This window comes from Tupaia chinensis, unplaced genomic scaffold (assembly GCF_000334495.1).
Source record: "Tupaia chinensis unplaced genomic scaffold, TupChi_1.0 Scaffold000093_1, whole genome shotgun sequence".
Classification (NCBI taxonomy): Eukaryota; Metazoa; Chordata; class Mammalia; order Scandentia; family Tupaiidae; genus Tupaia; species Tupaia belangeri.
Genome location: NW_006159555.1, coordinates 1,010,737 through 1,030,973, shown reverse-complemented (window position 1 = coordinate 1,030,973; position 20,237 = coordinate 1,010,737). Strand labels below are relative to the sequence as shown.

The following is a 20,237-nucleotide window of genomic DNA, read 5'->3' as shown; positions in this document are numbered from 1 at the left end:
TTTCTTTTTTTTTTTTTTTTTTTTTTTTTTTTTTTTTTTTTTTAGAGGTTTTTGCTATAGAACACGTGTGCTTGCAAGAAATCATCCTTCAGGGGAATGGCCACTCCACAATCCCTTCTCCCCCATCCTCCTCTTGGGATCTTGGGCATGCATGCTCACGCATCCAGCATGAATTTTAAGCCACCAGGTCCAGGACTCGAACCATCGTCGACTATATGGGAGTCCAGAGACATAGATAGCCATTATGCCAACTGCTGGTCCCTATTTCCTACTTTTCACTTACATTTGGATTTCTCAATCTTCCTTGTTTTTAAATGTTTAAGCATAGAGAAAACAAGTACCAAGCAAGTAGTTATCCTTTCACTACTCTCAGTTACTTTGTTATGTTGGAAAGGGCAGTGCAAATATGACCTCCAGATACAGCCTTTGGAACATTAGGTGTATTTTCAGTTGTTAATGAGCAAACTAATTGAGTATAGGGTAGGAACATTAAATATTATTTTGGATCAGTGGTGAAAGAGAGACTTCCATAAGTTGAATAAAACCTACTTCATAGAACTGTGGACATAATTTAAACCATGGAGAAAACATTTGGTGTAACATACTCAAAGTTATTTAAATACTAGTATAAATTGGGAAAAGTTTTTTGTTTTGATAATAAACTAGATTAATGGTAGGTACTAATGGATACAGTGAGCTGGCAAACGTAATTATATCATAATACCCCTGCAAATCAATTCTGAGTCAGATCCGTCGGCCACTTTTTAGAAGTGTTCTGAGAGAGCGAGAGCCAGGCAAGCACTCCCAATAAGGTCATTCATGCTATTATCTCCCATCCTAGCCTCCCAAGCTAGCATCTCAGGCAAATGCATGCCCCAGTCCATTGTGTACAGGTCAACCTGGGAGCCAAATCCTTATCTTCCATATGTCTCCAGCATCGTGGAGTGGCACCAGGGCTTGACACCCACTGGCCATTTTTATAAATTATAAAGAAGATGAGGTATTGAGAAAGTTCTGTCCTTGTAGTTGGCTGGTCTAGAAGAGCTTACAGTTAAATCAACGGGAAAGTGGTTAGGAATAGCTCAAGAAACTTGTAGCTATCTAAATATTGGAAGAGGTAGGTTATAGGCTAAGAGCGTTCACAGCCTGGACCAGAGATCTAGATGACTTAATGAACTACCTTTATTAAATGCTCTGGTTCAGTAAGCTGTGAACCCACAAGATCAGTGGGGTGTAAGATGACTTTACTCATCAAATATTTTAGCACCTTGCACATCCTGGCATTGATGACACAGTGAGGAGACAGCAGTGAGTGAGATAGGTTGAGTTTCTTCCTCTTGGAGCTTACCTGATGATTATAAACAAATATATATATATATATATACACACAGAGACATAACTTGTTATTGTTTGGATACTGTATGTCAAATATAAGCAGCTCTTGGAGGCATTTTGGTACTATTTCTCAAAGATGGGAAGCCCCTTGAAAAGAATACATAAAATGGCAGGTAAAAATCAATGAAAGGCTGGGACCAGCAGTTAGCGTAATGGCTATGTTGTTGGACTCCCATGTAGTCGACCACGGTTCAAGTCCCGAACCCGGTGGCTTAAACTCACAACAGGCGCGAGTGTGTGTGTGCACCCAAGATCCCGAGAGAATAGAGGAGAAGGGATTGTGGTGTGGCCATCCCCCCTGGGGAATGATTTCTCGCTTTCTGTCTCTCTGTCTCTCTCTGTCTTTCTGGTGAGCATACACACCCTATAGCAAAAACCTCCCCACCCCACCCCCCCAAAAAAGGAAAGGAAAATGGAAAAAAAAATTAATGAAAGGCTTCAGACTTTGAAAATCAAAGTTAAAAAGACAGGACAAAACAGTGGTAAGGGCATAGCTCAGTCACATATTTTAATTTCTGGGAATTTATGAAAGACAAAGTTATTCTGGTTTAAATCAAAAGGGCGTACTTACTGGAGGGTTAAATTTTTTAGAAATGTGTTACTACCATCTTCACAGGTCTGAGAATATGGAAAACAGGTCACAAAAATGTAATTCCAATGAATTTAGAATCCTTACTCATGGGATGATGGGGCCTAAATCCCAGTTTTAGGGGCTTGTCCCACTGAGCACGACCTGTTCCCAGAGTGATACCAGGCTCCACGCACCACTTGTCTATTTCGAGAGCTTGCAAGCTCTGTAAGGCCAAATACTCCCTCTTCTCCATCCAGAGGAATGGCACTTACCATTTGTTCAGAATCTCCCCCAAAATGAGTAAATTAGTCAGTGCTTGGCTTGCTTTAATTTCAGTGTTTGTCATGTACTTCTTACGGAACAGTTACTGAGACAGCCTTTGAGTTTCTAAAGGAAGGTGAATGAGTGTGTGAATGTTTAATTTTATATCTTGTTTCCAGGTTTCCTATGCTCGCCCAAGTTCAGCTTCTATCAGAGATGCAAATTTATATGTCAGTGGACTTCCGAAAACAATGACCCAGAAGGAGTTGGAACAGCTTTTTTCACAATATGGGCGCATCATTACTTCTCGTATTCTTGTCGACCAGGTCACTGGTAAGTAGGCAGCTGCTCTGGATGGTCTCTCTGACTGGCAGATTATGAAATATTCTGTCTTGCCTTATAGCAGTCTTGCCTCTAGAACACATCAAAGGTATATGTGGGCCAGAAAATGCAATTTTCTGCTGGAATTGTTCATAAATATGCATGGACAAAAATAGATTGTGGAGTGTAGTGAGCAAGCTTGAGTCATTCCCACCCTGAAGGTGCAGGTTTGAAGCCTGTTTCATGACTTGTAATAAATTTATAGATGCTATAATCTTCATTTCCAAACCAGTGCATGAAAAAAAAAAACCCCGTCCTCCTTATAAAGTACTAATAAACAATCTTTATATTTGTGAAAACAAAGTTTAATACAGCAATATGCAGCTAGTTCTCCAAGGGAGGATTATAGTACCTGCACACTGATAATTGCTGGTAAGACCGTTTTCCAGGTCTGTGCTGTGCTGCATGGGTATGTGTAAGAGTATGAAATTCTGAATGTTAAAAATTCGTTATGCCTAATATAACTTTTAAACAAAATGAAACGAGGAGACTGAGATTTTTATTAAAATTTTTGCTTATAAGGGAGCTCATTGGCCAAAGGTTTTAGTTAAAGAAAAGGTAGAAATGCCCATTTGATGGTGGATTTTAAAAATAAAGTATAAATATCTTTCTATTATAAAAACAATACTTACTCCTTTAGAAACATTTTAAAAGTAAAGAAACATGGTAAGGAGTGGGTGCAGGGGTGGAGAATCACTTGCAGTGCCATACACTCACATAACCACATTAAGTTTTTGTGGATTTCTCCATTTAAAAAAAAAAAAAAAGAGGACTTTTCTCTCCTATTTCTTTTTCTCTCTTATCCCTTCTCCTCCTCCTCTCTCTCCCCACCTTTCTCTCTCACACAGTAATACTCTGGTGACACATTGCATATTACAGAGTATACTTTTTTTTTTTTAAAGAAAAACAGTGGATTCATCAAAGCATAAAACTAGATCACATTTTAAATATTTCAAGTGAAGATAATTAGTTGATCTGAATTTGATCAGAGCATTCTTCCTGCTATTTATTGACTTCATAGGAAACTCTACCCTGGTGAGGTGTCCTGAGTAGAGAGAGAACAGGGTTAAATAGAAATCCAAGCCTACCAGTTCAGATACATTAATTTAAGACAACAGAATACTTTTTTATTTTGTTCCTATCAGCCATACCTTTGTATTAATTCATTCTTAATGAGGACTTGGTAAATCCAGAGTAGATTTTTAACCTGATAGAGAAATCCCATCTCATTGCCTGACAGTCCATCCTGAGCACATGGGGTCACAGGTAGATCAAGCCTGTCATCCTGCCGTTTACTCAGTGGTTCCCAAGTCTGGACCCACCCGGGCAGCATCAGTATTGTTCTGGATCCTTGCTAGAATTGGAAATTCTCATTCCCCACCCAAACCGTACTGAATGAAATTCTCAGTGTTTTACCCTCCGGTTATTCTGATGCTTGCCAAGTTTGAGGGACACTTAGGTGACTCAACCTGTGTATAGTCCATCTCACTGTCTGACACTTTCCTAATGGAACAGCTAAGTTCTAGAGGTTATGAAATTCTAAATAGGATCCAGTAGATAAGTGAAAGGATATATCTGCCATTATTTTGCCTTTTCATCTTCATAGTTAGGAGGCTTTCAAAATAAAGTTATTATTCACTTCACCTGAAATAAAAAGTGAAACCCTGCAATTTTGTTATTTAGCCATCAGATGGTAATAATGTGCAATGGATTTAGCTTCAGTAGAAAAAAACTTACAGGGCTGTCTGAGATACACAGATATGGAGGGAAAAAACACCTTAGCCACTTTAGAAAATTCTAAGCCATTAACCTTACACAGTATTGTAAAGCAAGGAAACTTTCATTTCTTTTTAAAGTCCTTATAAGTGAGTACATTTTCTCAGTATACATTTCTCAGTAACCCCTCATTCTTTTTTTCCTTGACATACTCTGAATCGTCTACTTTTCCAGTTACTGGTCCCAAACTGGTGCTGCTGGTACCAATTTGGTTGCCAAGAAAGTATTCCCCGGCAGCTACCTACCTCATGACGCCCAGCTGTGGTCACACTGACTAGCCTGTTCACACTATTACAGAGTATATTTTTTTTTTTTAAAGAAAACAGTGGATTCATCAAAGCATAAAACTAGATCACATTTTAAATATTTCAAGTGAAGATAATTAGTTGATCTGAATTTGATCAGAGCATTCTTCCTGCTATTTATTGACTTCATAGGAAACTCTACCCTGGTGAGGTGTCCTGAGTAGAGAGAGAACAGGGTTAAATAGAAATCCAAGCCTACCAGTTCAGATACATTAATTTAAGACAACAGAATACTTTTTTATTTTGTTCCTATCAGCCATACCTTTGTATTAATTCATTCTTAATGAGGACTTGGTAAATCCAGAGTAGATTTTTAACCTGATAGAGAAATCCCATCTCATTGCCTGACAGTCCATCCTGAGCACATGGGGTCACAGGTAGATCAAGCCTGTCATCCTGCCGTTTACTCAGTGGTTCCCAAGTCTGGACCCACCCGGGCAGCATCAGTATTGTTCTGGATCCTTGCTAGAATTGGAAATTCTCATTCCCCACCCAAACCGTACTGAATGAAATTCTCAGTGTTTTACCCTCCGGTTATTCTGATGCTTGCCAAGTTTGAGGGACACTTAGGTGACTCAACCTGTGTATAGTCCATCTCACTGTCTGACACTTTCCTAATGGAACAGCTAAGTTCTAGAGGTTATGAAATTCTAAATAGGATCCAGTAGATAAGTGAAAGGATATATCTGCCATTATTTTGCCTTTTCATCTTCATAGTTAGGAGGCTTTCAAAATAAAGTTATTATTCACTTCACCTGAAATAAAAAGTGAAACCCTGCAATTTTGTTATTTAGCCATCAGATGGTAATAATGTGCAATGGATTTAGCTTCAGTAGAAAAAAACTTACAGGGCTGTCTGAGATACACAGATATGGAGGGAAAAAACACCTTAGCCACTTTAGAAAATTCTAAGCCATTAACCTTACACAGTATTGTAAAGCAAGGAAACTTTCATTTCTTTTTAAAGTCCTTATAAGTGAGTACATTTTCTCAGTATACATTTCTCAGTAACCCCTCATTCTTTTTTTCCTTGACATACTCTGAATCGTCTACTTTTCCAGTTACTGGTCCCAAACTGGTGCTGCTGGTACCAATTTGGTTGCCAAGAAAGTATTTCCCTGCAGCTACCTACCTCATGACGCCCAGCTGTGGCCACACTGACTAGCCTGTTCACACTAATTAAATGGAATAAGCCAAGTGTCTCTCTCTCCCGTCTCATAAGCTGGAAAGATTTTTTGACCATCCTTCTGCTTCCTTCTTGTCTCTCAAAGTGGAGCAAATGTGGGGCAGGAAATAGCCTCCCATAGTTAGGAGTGATGCTGCTGAGGCCAGAAGGCTTTGATGCTTTACTTCTTGTAAAACAAAACTATTGTGAGTTTTCTTTTCCCTCCTTTCCCCCATCGTGTATTATTTCTCTCTTGTAAAGTCATCTACTTAGAACCATGTGGGAACTTCAGAGACTCAAAGAGTCTTCAGACATTTTTTTCTCCCAGGACATGTATCTTATACAGTATTATTAAGCGGAATACATCCAACATTTTAGCAAAAATTTGTATCTACCATGGTGCATATATTTTTAGTAACATAGCTTTGTAGCAATTTTTAGCAAATGGCTGTTTCCCTTCTCCTTGTTACAAGGAAAGGAACTACCTGTGCCCCTCATTTCTGAGCTGCTTGTCCAAGAGCACAATTTGAACAATGAAAGTCAGGCAAACTGTTGATATTAAAGAGACTATATGGGTGGTAGGTAAGGGAGAGAAAACCTGGACATCCTTGTGCTTTCTTGCAGTTGTCACTTATTGGAAGGCATGTGATCAATGGGTACTCAGATTGCATAGATGACTTCAAGCATTTTTAAAAAAATGCAAACTTGCAATTCTAGTCTGAATTGTTAGTAAGTTAAGGTAAAACTTTCCTCCTGGTATGGTTTTTATGGCAAATGTTATATGTGGGTGAAAATGTGTTCTTGAGAAGGAAAAATTAATTTATCCTTTCTTCTCTCCCTCCCCTCTCCTTCCACTCCCTCTTTCCCAAATCTTGACTTAAATCTACCATAGGCATATCAAGGGGTGTAGGGTTTATTCGATTTGACAAGCGGATTGAGGCAGAAGAAGCTATCAAAGGCCTAAATGGCCAGAAACCTCCTGGTGCCACAGAGCCAATCACTGTAAAGTTTGCTAATAATCCAAGCCAAAACCCCAATCAGGCCATCCTTTCCCAGCTGTACCAGTCTCCAAACAGAAGGTACCCGGGACCGCTAGCTCAGCAGGCACAGCGTTTTAGGTAAGTCTGGTATAGTTCTCGTGCCCAGCTACTGAAATGAAAGAGAACACTCAGGTTTATTGTCCACAACTTTTATTGACAGGATCTCTGCTTTGCTTTTACTAGTAGTATTGTTTTCTTTTTCTCATGGGCACAGATAGAACCTGCTTGGGCAGAAGTATCTTTTGCTAATATTGAAGGCGGGGACAAAAGGATAATAGCCCAGGGCAGTAGTTTTCAATGGGTGATTCTGTCCCCCAGGGGTCATTTGACAACGTATGGAGGCATTTGTGTTGGTCTTGCTGGTGCAAGGAGTTGCATACTGGCATCTAGTGGGTAGAGGTAGGGTTGCTGATAGACATCCCACAATGTCTGGGACAGCCCTTGAGAACAACCAAAAATTATCAGGCTGCCAAAACATTGGCAGTGCCATGTGTGAGAAATCCTAACCTCTACAGTGCTGGACTCTAACTGATTCCAGTGCTTGCAGTTTTCTTTTTTAGTTTTTTTCCTAGAAAAGATTTTATTCTTGTGTTTCAATTTTTTAGGTTAAGATCTTTTAGTTGCTTTTCTTTTAATAGGAGGGGTCTGCAACTAGTTCATGGGAAAATGGATTTTATGAAAAAACCATGGATTTCAAAACTTTTTGCACCAAAACAAGCTTTCATTTCAATTCTGTTTTACACACATTTTTTTCAAGTCCCCTTATATGTATACCATTAAAAATATATGATCTGTTTGTAATACTATGTTTCTGTAAGTGAATATGTTTCTACAAATGGCTTCCTTTTTATTGTTAGGTATATTTTATATTATTTCTTGTAGTTTACAGGTTGGCATACCTTCTCTGTAAAGGGCCAAATAGTATATATTTTAGGCTTTGTGGATCATGGTCTCCATGATGTGGCCTTTTAAAATCAACCCTTCAAAAACATACAAGGCAATTTTAGCTCCTAGACCATACAGCAACAGGTGGCAGACAGTCTGGACTTGGCCCGTGGGTGGTGGTTTGCTGATCTCTGTCCATGGAATGACCATGTGGCTTTAGCGCAAAGAAGACACCCTCCTTCACAGGCAAAAATATTACCATTTCTTAAGTTTTGTTTTGATCCTGGGTTAACAAGAAGATCTAGAGTCATTAAAAAATATTTCTGCTCTGAATGTGAGAACAGTGACTGTAAGAAGTTACACAGAACATAAAGAATTTCATAAGCAAGTCACTCAGTTTTTATTTTCCAGGCCATTTTTAAATATCCTTTTTGGCCATATGGTGCACTGTAGCTATACTGCCATCTCACCCCCACACTAATTTTTTTTTTAAATTATAAATACATACCAGTTTTATTTTTTTTCTTCCTGAGATAGAGTAGTTACCAAATATATAATCACAAACATAACAAAGTAAGAGTGAAGAGTTAAATGTTTTCCGGTTAAAATCACATGCATTTTTTTCCATTGAGGCATTTAGAATGATGGAGAGAGGGGAGAGAAAAATCAGCCAAAATGCCTCCTTTAAACAAATTCTTAAGTTGCATTATTTGATATTTGAGAAGGAAATTGGCCATCAGCACCACATTGAAGTTCTTCAGTTGACTTCTGCCCTCAGAGTCTCTAAGAGTTGATATTGTCAGAGGCTACATTTGAACTGGGTGACTGTGTACCCAGTTAAATTAGACTTGTACTTCACATTCTGCTGTAACTTTGGGGGAAAAAAGCGTCAGTAGAAAAGAAACTTTGCCACCTTAACTTTGGTGTCTGGTCATGGTGGTCAGACTTGGGTCAGAGATGCATGGATTGCTTGATACTTGCACCTGTGCACAAAGACCCCTCACAAAGCCATTTTTAGAGCTCTGCCTATAGGTTTTCTCTATGGCATCTTTTTAAAGGGAATAATATTTTTGTGTGTGTTCAAATTTAGGACAGACAAGCCTGGAGGAATCTTACAAGTGTTTCCTAGGCAGCTTGTTCAGCGCATTGAGAGCTCATGGAGGCCTGGAAAATAATTTTGAGTTTAGGGGAGAAAACAGTTGTTCTTTCACATTTACTGTTGCCTTTGTAGCACTGTAAAGATATAAAATATTTGGTGTTTACAGGAAAGCTATATTATTTTAAACAGTTACTTTTGCTTTTTTTTTGTTATGAACTGTGTAGGTGTATTCAAGGTATTCAGCAAAATGAAATCCTTAGAATCATTACTGAAGAAAATTAGGCAAGAGCACTAAAAGACAGGATTCAGGAGAGTGCCTGAAATGGCAGAGACCATAAGGGACAAATATGTGAGCTTGTTGCTGACTGCAGTGTGTACTCTCCCTCTCACCACACTCCTCTCTTCCCATGCTCTGTGCTTTTTATTGTTTGTGGGGTAAAACTTCACAGGATATTTTGATGGCCATATTTAATATCTTCTGAAAAAGTCATCGACTCACTTTGTGTTTTTCTTTTCATACCATATGTTATCATTAACTGGGAAATTCTTCATTTCCTGGACTCCTATAGAAAGAAATTTTGGAAAAGAAGATTGGGTTAGTTTTAAGAAAATTCGGGTTTCAGAAAATGGGAGAAATTGTTATTCTCCCTTAAGATACTCAACTATTGTCTTCTTCACCCCACTTACTATATCTCCCACATTCTCTGTTGAGATAATGACCCATGAACAAACTAGCCAGTGTGCTTGGTGTAGGTGTCTGATCTGACTAGGGTGTTAGAAATTGTTCTTGGAGTTCAGGTTTTACTGATGTGTGTTGACCGCCAAGTTAAAGAAAAACACCTTTTTCTCCATGAAGGTTGAACTTTTTTTTTTTTTTTTTTTTGCCTCTTATAAAGACTTTTGAATTAAGGACTCCTTTATTTTATTGCTACTTTTCTCCCTTCTCTAGTTAAGTTCTAAATTTTTTACATGAATATTGTGTCCCTAATACTTGTGTTTTAATGCTTTTGCTAGCAGAGGTTTAGAAACCTTCTCGGTGTATATATTTATGCTTTCATAATACCTTGGAGTTTAAGAGAGATTGGAGAATATAAATTATAAGTATTATGACCATAATGTAGGATACTATTAAGTATTTTTTGCAGTGCAGCCTATCTTTTAAGGTTAAAAAAATTAAGATCTGTGAAATAGGGTTAAATTTGAAAGGGGTTTTTGAGGTTTATTGCTCATCCAACCCATGTGAATAAGTAGAGAATTATTTTAACAAGAATGCTCCTGATCTATTAGGCTTATTTAATTGAGTGCAGTTTTCAAAATAAGACAGGCCTTATTTATTTGGATAGATAGTGTAATTCAGGCCTCTTAAGTATATTCTTGGGATATGATGTCTGTATTAAGCTTTATGCCAAATTTTTCATGTTCTTTTCTTGTGGTGCAGTTGTAATTTTATTGAATGTGATCTAGTCTAATGGCCTGTGTGCCTGCTTCTCTGAGCCTTTATGCATTTTTAAAGGAGCCTTTTAAATCGGCACTTGAGTCACATTTAAGGCGTATGCTGGTTGCATTATCACAATTTCCTTCTGGAAGAAACTGGTATCAATAGTCTCGAACACTTTTCTTCTTTCTTAAAGGACACAAGATACTATCTAAGTGGATAAAGGGATAAGTTGATGACTTTGTTGTGGATAACATCCAAACAGGTCTTAGTTGACTATTTGGAGAGATTTTGATAACCTTTATATTGTAGACCCTGGGGTTTTATTTTGTTACCCATTGGGTAACCTCTTTTCATATTTTTATTTGACTAGTTGGTTTCACATTTCACCCTTGACTTGTAGTCTGTCAGCTAAGTTTCTTGAAAATTAGGTATCTTATTTTTATTCTCTTACTTATATGGCTTGAAAATTAGGAGGTATCTTATTTTTATTCTCTTACTTATATGTGGTTCTGTTGAAATACTGGGTCTTCAGAAAAATCATGATGCATTTTTGCAAAAAAAAAAAAAATCCAGAAAAATAACATCATGATCTTTCTGACGACCCAGCATTTCCTAGTTAAAATCTGAGTTGTATTCCAACTGCTAGAAAAATGTTTGTACACGTAACCCTATTTGTTTCATAAGACATATACAAATTTGCTTGTGCTATTATATTCATAACTTATGAACCACTAATCAACCACTGGAAAGAAAGATAGGATATAGATGAAATAACTAATATATGAACTGTCTTGTAAATTACCATGTGGGCCAGCTTCATATTTCATTTATCTAATAAATAGTGAATCTTTCAAGGTAGGGCTCCTAAAATAACATGGATAATTTTGAAACCCCTAAAGAATACGGATAATTTTGAAGTTCCTGTCTGACTTCATTCAAGACATGTTGGTATAAAATGTGTCTTGAACAAGGAGAAGGGAAAATAATTGGTCTCCTTTTCCTTATTTGCTTGGATTTCCCTTACTGGTGTCATCTTCAACTTTAGTATATGATTGATAGATAAGTAGTTTATCTTTATTATATATAGTCAATATATATGATAAACTATCAATCAATCATATATATACATATAAAATCATATATAATTTTTTGGTAGGAATCTTTTTTAAGCTTTTTTTTTAACAATGAAGTCTATTTTAATTAAAGCTAGGTTATCTACTATAATTATAGTTCTGTAAATCCACTTAGTGTATCATTTGTAAAAATAGAGTCTGAACTGAACAGGTCAGAGTACCAATGGCCACCTCTCCTTTTGAGGACTGCTCAGTCTCCTTTGGTAAGCTTACGGTGCTTAGTCCTGGGAGTCTATGAGAATATTGGATGCAGTGTATATTAAATATAAGTAATGAATACTCTTTTTTATTTTAAAAATTAATTGCCAAAGAATACATGTGCTTACTAGAGAGAGATAAAGAGGGAGAGGGAAACCTCCCCCACCCCCCATGGGAAATGGTCACACCACAATTCCCTTCTTCTTCACATCTCTGTCCTGTTGGGATTTGGGGGCATGCATGCACACATGCCCATTGTTTTTTTCATGCTGACAGGATCAGGATTCCAGCTGCAGTTGGGAGATCTTGCTCCTGTAACCACTAGGCTATGGGGGCAGCCAAAGAATACTTTATTTTAAAATATTAAACATATACATTTAATGGACGCTTTTTAAAAATCTTTTTTTCCCTTTCTTTTATGAGAGAGTGCATTCAAGAGAGAGAGAAGCACTCTCAGCAGGGCCCCATCTTGCCACTCCCTACCTCCCCAGCCCTCTAGTCAGGCATGTTCTTAGGCTTGTGTACCTGGTATGTTTCAGGTTAACTTGAGATCTAAACTTGCTGTCGGCCATGTGGCTTCTAGTGGTACAAATCAGTGTGCTACCACTTGTGCCCCTACAGATGGACCTTAGTGGGCACTTCGGTAATTTCCCATTGTGTAGTATATGATGCACATACCTCCAAGTTATTCTAGAGTCTACTACCTTGAATTCTGTTTGAATATTGACTTCCATTTTAAGATGATCCTATATAAAAGATGTTCTTGAGCTATAGACAGGTCCAACAAAGATGTTATTCTAGAGAGTAACAGTTGTCCTGTGTCCAAGACATGGCACCATTTACTCTTGTAATTACCTAGTTTCCAGTTTGCCAATTGCTATTTGATTTGGAGTGCCTGGTACCTATTTAGGGCACTCACTGCCTTCTCTGAACTCCCATGAAAAATGTGAATACATGGCACGGAGAAAGGAAATCTTCTGGGCTCTGCTACTTACAGGCAGTGGGTGGATTTAGCAGGGCCAGGGCTTTGAGCCCTACTAGGTCTGATGCTTCTGCCTCTTCTCCCTGGTGATAGGGGAGGAGAAAGAGGGTAAATAACTTGGCTTAAATTCCAAAGGACCAAATATTTTTCTTTCCTTTTTATTTATCTATTTATTTTGAGAGGTGTTTTGCTATAAGGCATGTGCACTCACCAGAAAGACAAAGAGAGACAGAGAGACAGAAAGCAAGAAATCACCCCCCCAGGGGGGGATGGGCATGCCACATTCCCTTCTTCTCCATGCTCCTCTCAGGATCTTGGGCATGCACGCACATGCGCCTGGCATGAGTTTAAGCCACCATGTCTGGGACTTGAACCGTGGTTGACTACATGGGAGTCCAGCGACATAGCCATTATGCCAGCTGCTGGTCGCAGGACCAAATATTTCTAAATGGGAGATGAGAGAAGAAATCAGCGAAGAGTGAGTTTATCTTATAGGTCTTAACAGGTAAAGCAAATATGAGTCCTATTGAGAGTGTCCTTAGAAATTCTTATATAAAAGTCCTTAGAACTTCCTGGAGATGCCAGGGATGGAAAGGAGTAGGTGATGATGGACGTTAAAAATGAGATGTATCTTCAACGCATGTAATTCAGTTTGGGCTCAGGTTTGGTTTTTACCCTGTCTTGAAAATATCAGAAACTTGTGTAAGAAATTCTGTGTCTGGTCTTGACTTTTAGTTGCTCCTAAGTGGGTGATAGCAAAGCATGATAGTGCCTACCTGGACACAGTCAATGGGCCTAGGTGATGTTGCACTGTTTTGATTGGATAAGGGGCCACTGCATTTAGGGCCTTTCAGCACTTTGGACAGAGACTCCAATATGCCCTTCTGTTCTACAGGTGTCATATGCTAAATGCAATTCTGTATTGATCACTCCTGCAATTTTTTGAAATTTTCTCTACCAGTTATTTTATGATTGATGATACCAATTTTTGTTCATTTTTAGTTCTGGTATTTGTGATTTTTATTCTTGAGTACAAATGCATGACATCTTTGACTGTACTCTTCACCTCCGCAAAAAACCAAGCCCTTCTTCCTAGGTACACTTTTTACACATGTGCTTTTTCCCTTGCATGTGTAAACAGGCTACCCTACTTTCCACCCAATATTTTAATTCTAGACTAAGTAGTTGATGATAATTTCGGTATTTATTTAATTATCAGGTACTTATTATAAACCTGCAGTGATCAGGCCTGTGCTCTGTGTTCAGTGGTCCAATGACACACCACACACAGAAGAGTCTTTGTCATTGTGATTCGTTCTGTTTCCTTACATTTTGTGTTACATCAGCTCAGTTCTTCTTCCTCTTCCTTCTCCTTCCACCTCCTGTATTCTCCTTCCTCCTTCTTCCTTTTTTTTAACACACACCTACACAACTTCCAGTGGAAATTTGGAGTAGGGATGTACAGAGCCAGTTTTCATTTTCCAGTTCTGAAAGACTAGATGAGATATGTTCTGGCTTTTTATAAAACTCAAAGGAATTGCTTTTTTGGAGTACTCTAGCCTGAGTTGATGCCAAAGTAGAGACTTTTTTCAAACATACCTTTTACAGATGTTAAAAGAAAGTACAGAAATATTGTGTTACCCCTGACCCAGGGTCTTTTTTGGACACTGGTGAAAATTATGGCAGTTGAAGATGGTTATACTAGCTAACAAGTTATGGCCACTTTCTCAAAACAAATGCAGTGAATTGTTAAGCACTGTGGAAATTTAGAAAATCAGAATGGTCTTTCAGAAACTGATAAAGCAAGCAGAATTAAAACTATAACAAATGTTTGAAATAGGAACTAGAGGGTGGAAAGTTTTAAAGTGTACCTATCCACCCCAGTCATGTTCTTGTAAACATTTTCAGAAAAGCAAGCCTACTGAGGCCTAGTGGTGAAGGCAGCCAGGTTCCACATGACTGACTTCCTGGTTCGAGTCCCAGCCTGGCAGCTTAGGAAACAAGTGCTCACATCAACATGTGCTTGGAATCATGAAAGAAGGGAGAAGTGGAGGAGAAGGAATTCTGGCGTGACCATTCCCTTTCAGGATGCTCTCTCCCTCTCCTTTGCTCTCTGTTTTTCTCTGGCAAATACACATGTCCCCTGGAAAAAAAAAGAAAAGTAAATCAGAAAAGCTTAAGTTAGCTTGTTTATGTCCTACTTTGTTTAAAACTATGTAGGGTTACACTTCCAGTAGTGTAGTCAAAGTAAGCATCAGGCTTAGGTTATGAACTCCTAGCTTTGTTGCTCACTAGAGTCATGAGTCCTCTGTTTTCCTTCACTGGAACTCAAACCAGGCACATCTGAGAGATGAAAGGATTAACCAAGGTTGCCTATGAGTTCTGTAATTATAACTTTGATCTTAAGAGATGAGTGTTGCTTCAAAGTTGGAAGATTAAAGAGAAATTTACAGAATTCGATAAACTGCAGAGTTTGAGAATCAGTGCCACCATTTGCTAGCCATGTGGCCACTTACTATCTGTGTGCCTTAGGATCCCTGAGAGTCAGTGGAGTCATGAAAATTAAAAGTAGAATAAGCTGCATGGAGGTACACGTGGAGCACGTAAGAATCTAAACATTAACCATTCTGGAGCCTCCACAGTTCCTCTCTGAATGATTTCCTCGGAATAACACCACCATTCCCTGAGTACACCCCTTACAGAAATAAACCATGTCTATCAGAAGAGCTAGCATTCCATGGCAGTGGGTGCCCATTCTCTCAGGACTGTGAAAAGACCCAGTGTTATGAGGCATCACATATCCAATCATCGTATAAATATCCCCTTGGAAGATGGCAGTAACGAGCCCAGCTTTCTTGAACATAAAGGGGAAAAATTAAACACTGAAGTTTGCTAAATGTGTGTTTTGCAGGTTGGACAATCTGCTCAATATGGCTTATGGAGTAAAGAGGTAATGATAGAGGTTCATGATACTCATAATCCCTTCCCACAACTGATTAGTTTCTTTGATTTGGGGAGCGATATTTCCACCCCTCATAAGTTTGTGTTGGGTTTTATTTTGCATGTGTAATTGAATGAAAAGCTGCTTTTGGAAGCACGATTGTCTCAAGCGATATTTTTGTGCCACCGGATGCCACCTGGTCTTTAAAAAACCCATCATTTGTTTCATATTGTGTTGCGACGTTGTAGCATGTTTACCTCTGTGTTGGTTTCCCCCTCCTGCCAGTCTCACGTAATTCCTGATGCCAGTTCTAAGTGTTTTTCTTTGTTACTGTGGATAATATTATTTAGCACAGCAAATAATGGTCATTTCATAACTTATTAATACCTTCAAAGTATAGCATGTCACACACAAACCTTGGCGGAAGCATCATGTAGCTGGATGTGTCTGTTGGGGGAAGGGAGTTACTAAATTCTTGGGGATGAAAAGGGAAAAGAAATAATGTCCACTGCTGTAACCAACTTTTTTTTTTCCTGTTTTGTATGTGTGTTTGTGTTTTCTATTTTGTTTAGTAGGTTTTCTCCAATGACCATTGATGGAATGACCAGTTTGGCTGGGATTAATATTCCTGGGCACCCTGGAACAGGGTGGTGTATATTTGTATACAACCTGGCTCCTGATGCAGATGAGAGTATCCTGTGGCAAATGTTTGGGCCTTTTGGAGCTGTCACCAACGTGAAGGTCATCCGTGACTTTAACACCAATAAATGCAAAGGTTTTGGATTTGTGACTATGACAAACTATGATGAGGCTGCCATGGCGATAGCTAGCCTCAATGGATATCGCCTGGGAGACAGAGTACTGCAGGTCTCCTTTAAGACAAACAAAACGCACAAAGCCTAATGAGCTCTTGTCCTCAGTCCATTTATATATGAAAACTATACAACAAAGGCAAGTTAAGAGAAACTTTATACATTAGTAAATGTCTTTGTAAGTCAGTGTTGAGATGGGGATAAAAACGACTACTTAGCATCCTAAGAAATATGTGAGATTTTTTATTGCTAGTATTTGAATTAAAACTTCTTAAATATCTTTTATGTTTGAATATGGACAAGAGGTACAGGGTTTTTACCTGTCACATTGCATTCTATTGCCTTCTTTGAAGAAGGTGGACCTTTTAAAGTGTTTCAGCTAAGGGAAGACATTTCTTTTCTTTTTACATAACTGCCTTGAACCTGTGAGTAAATATTGAGGCTTTGTGTTGTAATTCTTCAGTTGGTTGGTTGTGTCTTTTTTTTCCCCCCTTTTTTTCCTTTTTCTGATTAGCTTTGTGTTTGGTTTACATTTAAAGCACTGCTGTTATGTCTGTTTAAGAAAAGTATTTTGAAGTTTACATTTTTATTTATGAAGTTAAAACAGTATTTATTTTGTAATTATGATTTGGGTTGGGGAAGGGGGGGGCTACATTATAAACGCTTATTGTAAGAATACTGGAGAACTTTTCGTAAAGCAGTACCTTGCCAAAGAGATAAGAGCCTCTTTGATGTGGGTTTAAAAAAAGCATCTATTTTTATAAAAAAGAAAATTTGGAGAAACTTTTTACTGGTCCTGGAACAAATATTTTGACTTGAATACTTTGAGAAATCTCTTCATATGACACCTAGTGAGCTTTTAAAATTTACCAGGAAATTTGCAGTGGTTGGAAATTTAGAAAGATTTATGATGTAGAAAATACTTTTGAGATCTTTGTATGAAAGGAATAGAATCAATGGGGGAAACACTGCTGGTTTCGTTTTTGTAATCACCAGTGGAGCGTCTGATCATCCTGGTTATTATGTGATAGGTGGCTCACATTGATTTGTGATTTTGAAACAAATAAAAAAAAATTTACAAAAGAATATATAAGAGCAGGCAAGAAATTTAAACTACCAAGAGATGGGGGAAAAATCTGTTCTTCCTAAAGAAATCCCTTCAGATAGAGCTCATGGTGTTTAGTGATGTACTTGCAGTATTGTTTGAAGAATTGTTTTGTCTTAAGGAAAAAAAGACGTTGCACATGATTTGTACTGCAGCAAATCGGCAAAAGTGACCTGAGTTGGATATATTTGAAGGTATTTTGAAAGTTATGTTCAAGGCTAACACCTGAGCTTTGTGTAATGTAAATAAGACCTTGTGTTTATGAACCTTTCAGCTAATTTGATTTTTTTTCCCTTACATGCCAAGTGATGTTCAGGTTTTGAATGTTTTTGTATCAGTTTTTTCCTTTGTAAATGGCATTAACATTGTTACTTGAGGTCTTGCTTAATCACTTTTGTTGTCCTGAGGACTTGAATTTACAGTGCATCAGATTTGTTGCTAATTTTGTCTGTAGATAGTCTAGCTTCAGCTGTTTATGGTGATGCTACATTTTCGTTTATAAATATGTTTGTGGTAAAAAAAAATGAGTATAACCATAGGTTTTGAACAAATTTCCTTACATTTTTCATACAAAATCATAAATATCTGTATGCTATTGAAATTTAACTTTGTATGATGCTTAAACCACTATTTGGGGAAATAATTAAATAAGTCTTTACCATGTATGAAAGAAATTTTAAAAAATACAAAATATTTTCTGATTAGCATCTAGCTTATAATAAATTTTCAAAAAAGCTGAAGGCAAAAATGTCTTCATCAGGATGCACTGAGAACTATATAGTTACGTCCTGCTTTTTGTATAAACTGAGATGCTCACGTGCTTCCCCTTAGAACAGGCAATGTGCTATGCATAACATAGTTGTACATTATCTTTGCGGTTGCTTTGAGTTTTATTTTTTATTATTTAAAATTGTAGTTATAAAATTTTTCAGTATAGTACAGTACATATACTGTGAGGCGCGTGCTAAAGTGAATAAGCGAGTTTTCATGCTGACCCACTCAATGCTATTCAGAAATCAATTGGCTTAGCACTTTCTCATATCCTTAGGTGCATTTAGATTGTCAGAGTTAACCTTCTGCGTTTAAAAAAAAAAAAACTAAAAAATAAAATACATGTATATACTTTACAAAAAAAAAATAATAAAGTTTTTCCCTCGTGGGAAAACAGCAGCTACATGCTTCTTTCCTATACTACTGTAGCAAACCGAGGCATTGATGAGAGGGCATGCAAATTGTGCTTCACTTTACAGTGTTTATCAGAGCACTTAATAAAATGTAAGGCTGGTATTTATTTGAAGTTGTACAGTATGACTTAATTCACATCTGTTGGAATAGAAAATATATTCTGTTGAGTATTTAAGAGGCTGTACATGTTTTCTTTTGTGTTTGGATTCTTTGTACTTTTTCATGTTCAGTACATCAATAAACAAAGTTGAAGGGAAAGAACAGTCTGGTGAGTAGGTCTTTATACACATTTTGGGGGTTCCTTTGCTCAGTCTAATAAACAAAATTGCTCTCTTGAATTAAAAGAGGTTCCCTCAGAGCTTTAATTGAAAACTTTTCGAAAATTAAGAATTCCAAAGGACAAGTTAATTGAAGTTGAAAATACCCCAAATACTTTTGACTGAGTGACACCTTTTCATAGTCTACAAATATAATTAGATGAGTTTTTGCAGGAGCACATGCTTACTTGGCCATCTGAAAAATTTTGTAACTCTTGTGCTGACATCATTCTGTAGCTTTGGCTTAGCCTTCAGCCTTGTGCACAAATGGGATTTGCCCTCACATTTACCTGAGCTAAAGGGAAAAAAAAAAAAAAACAATAAAGGAAAAGTAACATGTGCTCCTTTCACTGACAACATTTAATTCACTCATGGGATTAAGTATTGGTGCGTGAAACTTATTTTCCTTGCACACATGCTACATTGTCAGGAGATTCTTCTCTAAAATCAGAAGTTCACTTTTTGCTAGGTTAAGGTTAGTGTGTAGTACATGTGTATAAATCCTGAATGTACCGATTCTATGTTTCACATACATGTACAGTTCTTAGAACACATTCTTCTTTTTAAAGAATTATTTTATTTGACATTATTATTATTATTATTGATTTGACCGGAGAGAGACAGAGAGAAGGATAATGAGAAAGCAAGCCGCCAGGTCTGAGACTCAAACTGCAGTTGGCCATGTGGGAGTCCAGTGCCCCTAACAACACCACCACCTGTTGGCCCTTGTAACGCATTCTTAACAGATCTGTGGAGGAAGAAAAAAAAAATCCCTTGCTAGTTTCCTTAATGTAAGAATTGATTTCTACTTCTATAGAATGTAAGAAAGTTGAATTTATTAATGAAGATACCTTTTTAAAAACAACGTATGCTAAATCACTTCTTTTAATTTGATTGTATCTGTCAGCTTTTTTTGGTAGAAGCCCTTCTTAAAGTAATTGTCCTAAATTCACAACCTAGTTGTCATAAGTATGGTTGAGTGACAAGACTCTTCTGCTTCTTTCAACCTGTAATTAATCTCAAATCTCTGTACTCCCTATTTTATTATAGGCACTTAATACTCTAATTTTATGACATTGGCACATCCTACCCTCACCGATCTCTTCTGGTATGCTATATCAGTATTTTGACTGCTTTGCATGTCAGCAGTTCTTTTATATTTTAGCAGACAGTGGAAAAATTCTCAGTAAAGGAAGTTTGTGTAACTACTAGTATATTTGAGGACAAAGTACATTTTTTTTTAAAACT

General features: G+C 37.5%; 1 protein-coding gene and 1 long non-coding RNA gene across 9 annotated transcripts in view; one reads left to right on the top strand and one right to left on the bottom strand.

Moving 5' to 3' along the window:
- ELAVL2 (ELAV like RNA binding protein 2) overlaps window positions 1-18,930 on the top strand; it is a 161,907-nt gene extending 142,977 nt beyond the window's left edge. For 5 of the 8 annotated variants that reach the window (XM_027769786.1, XM_014585785.2, XM_014585784.2 and 2 more), the window contains 4 exons: window positions 2,407-2,560; window positions 6,747-6,972; window positions 15,541-15,579; window positions 16,143-18,930. In XM_027769786.1, coding sequence (XP_027625587.1) covers window positions 2,407-2,560; window positions 6,747-6,972; window positions 15,541-15,579; window positions 16,143-16,473 — 750 coding nt within the window. In that variant the 3' untranslated portion in view covers window positions 16,474-18,930. The remainder of the gene's footprint in view (window positions 1-2,406; window positions 2,561-6,746; window positions 6,973-15,540; window positions 15,580-16,142) is intronic. The other 3 variants (XM_027769787.1, XM_027769789.1, XM_027769788.1) reach the window with 3 other exon arrangements.
- On the bottom strand, window positions 9,294-16,297 carry LOC102492909 (uncharacterized). Its single transcript, XR_333771.1, has 3 exons — window positions 16,240-16,297; window positions 12,643-12,712; window positions 9,294-9,441 (listed from the first exon to the last, which is right to left on the bottom strand). It is a non-coding gene; the product is annotated as an uncharacterized LOC102492909 (long non-coding RNA).
- Window positions 18,931-20,237: the final 1,307 nt, after the last annotated feature.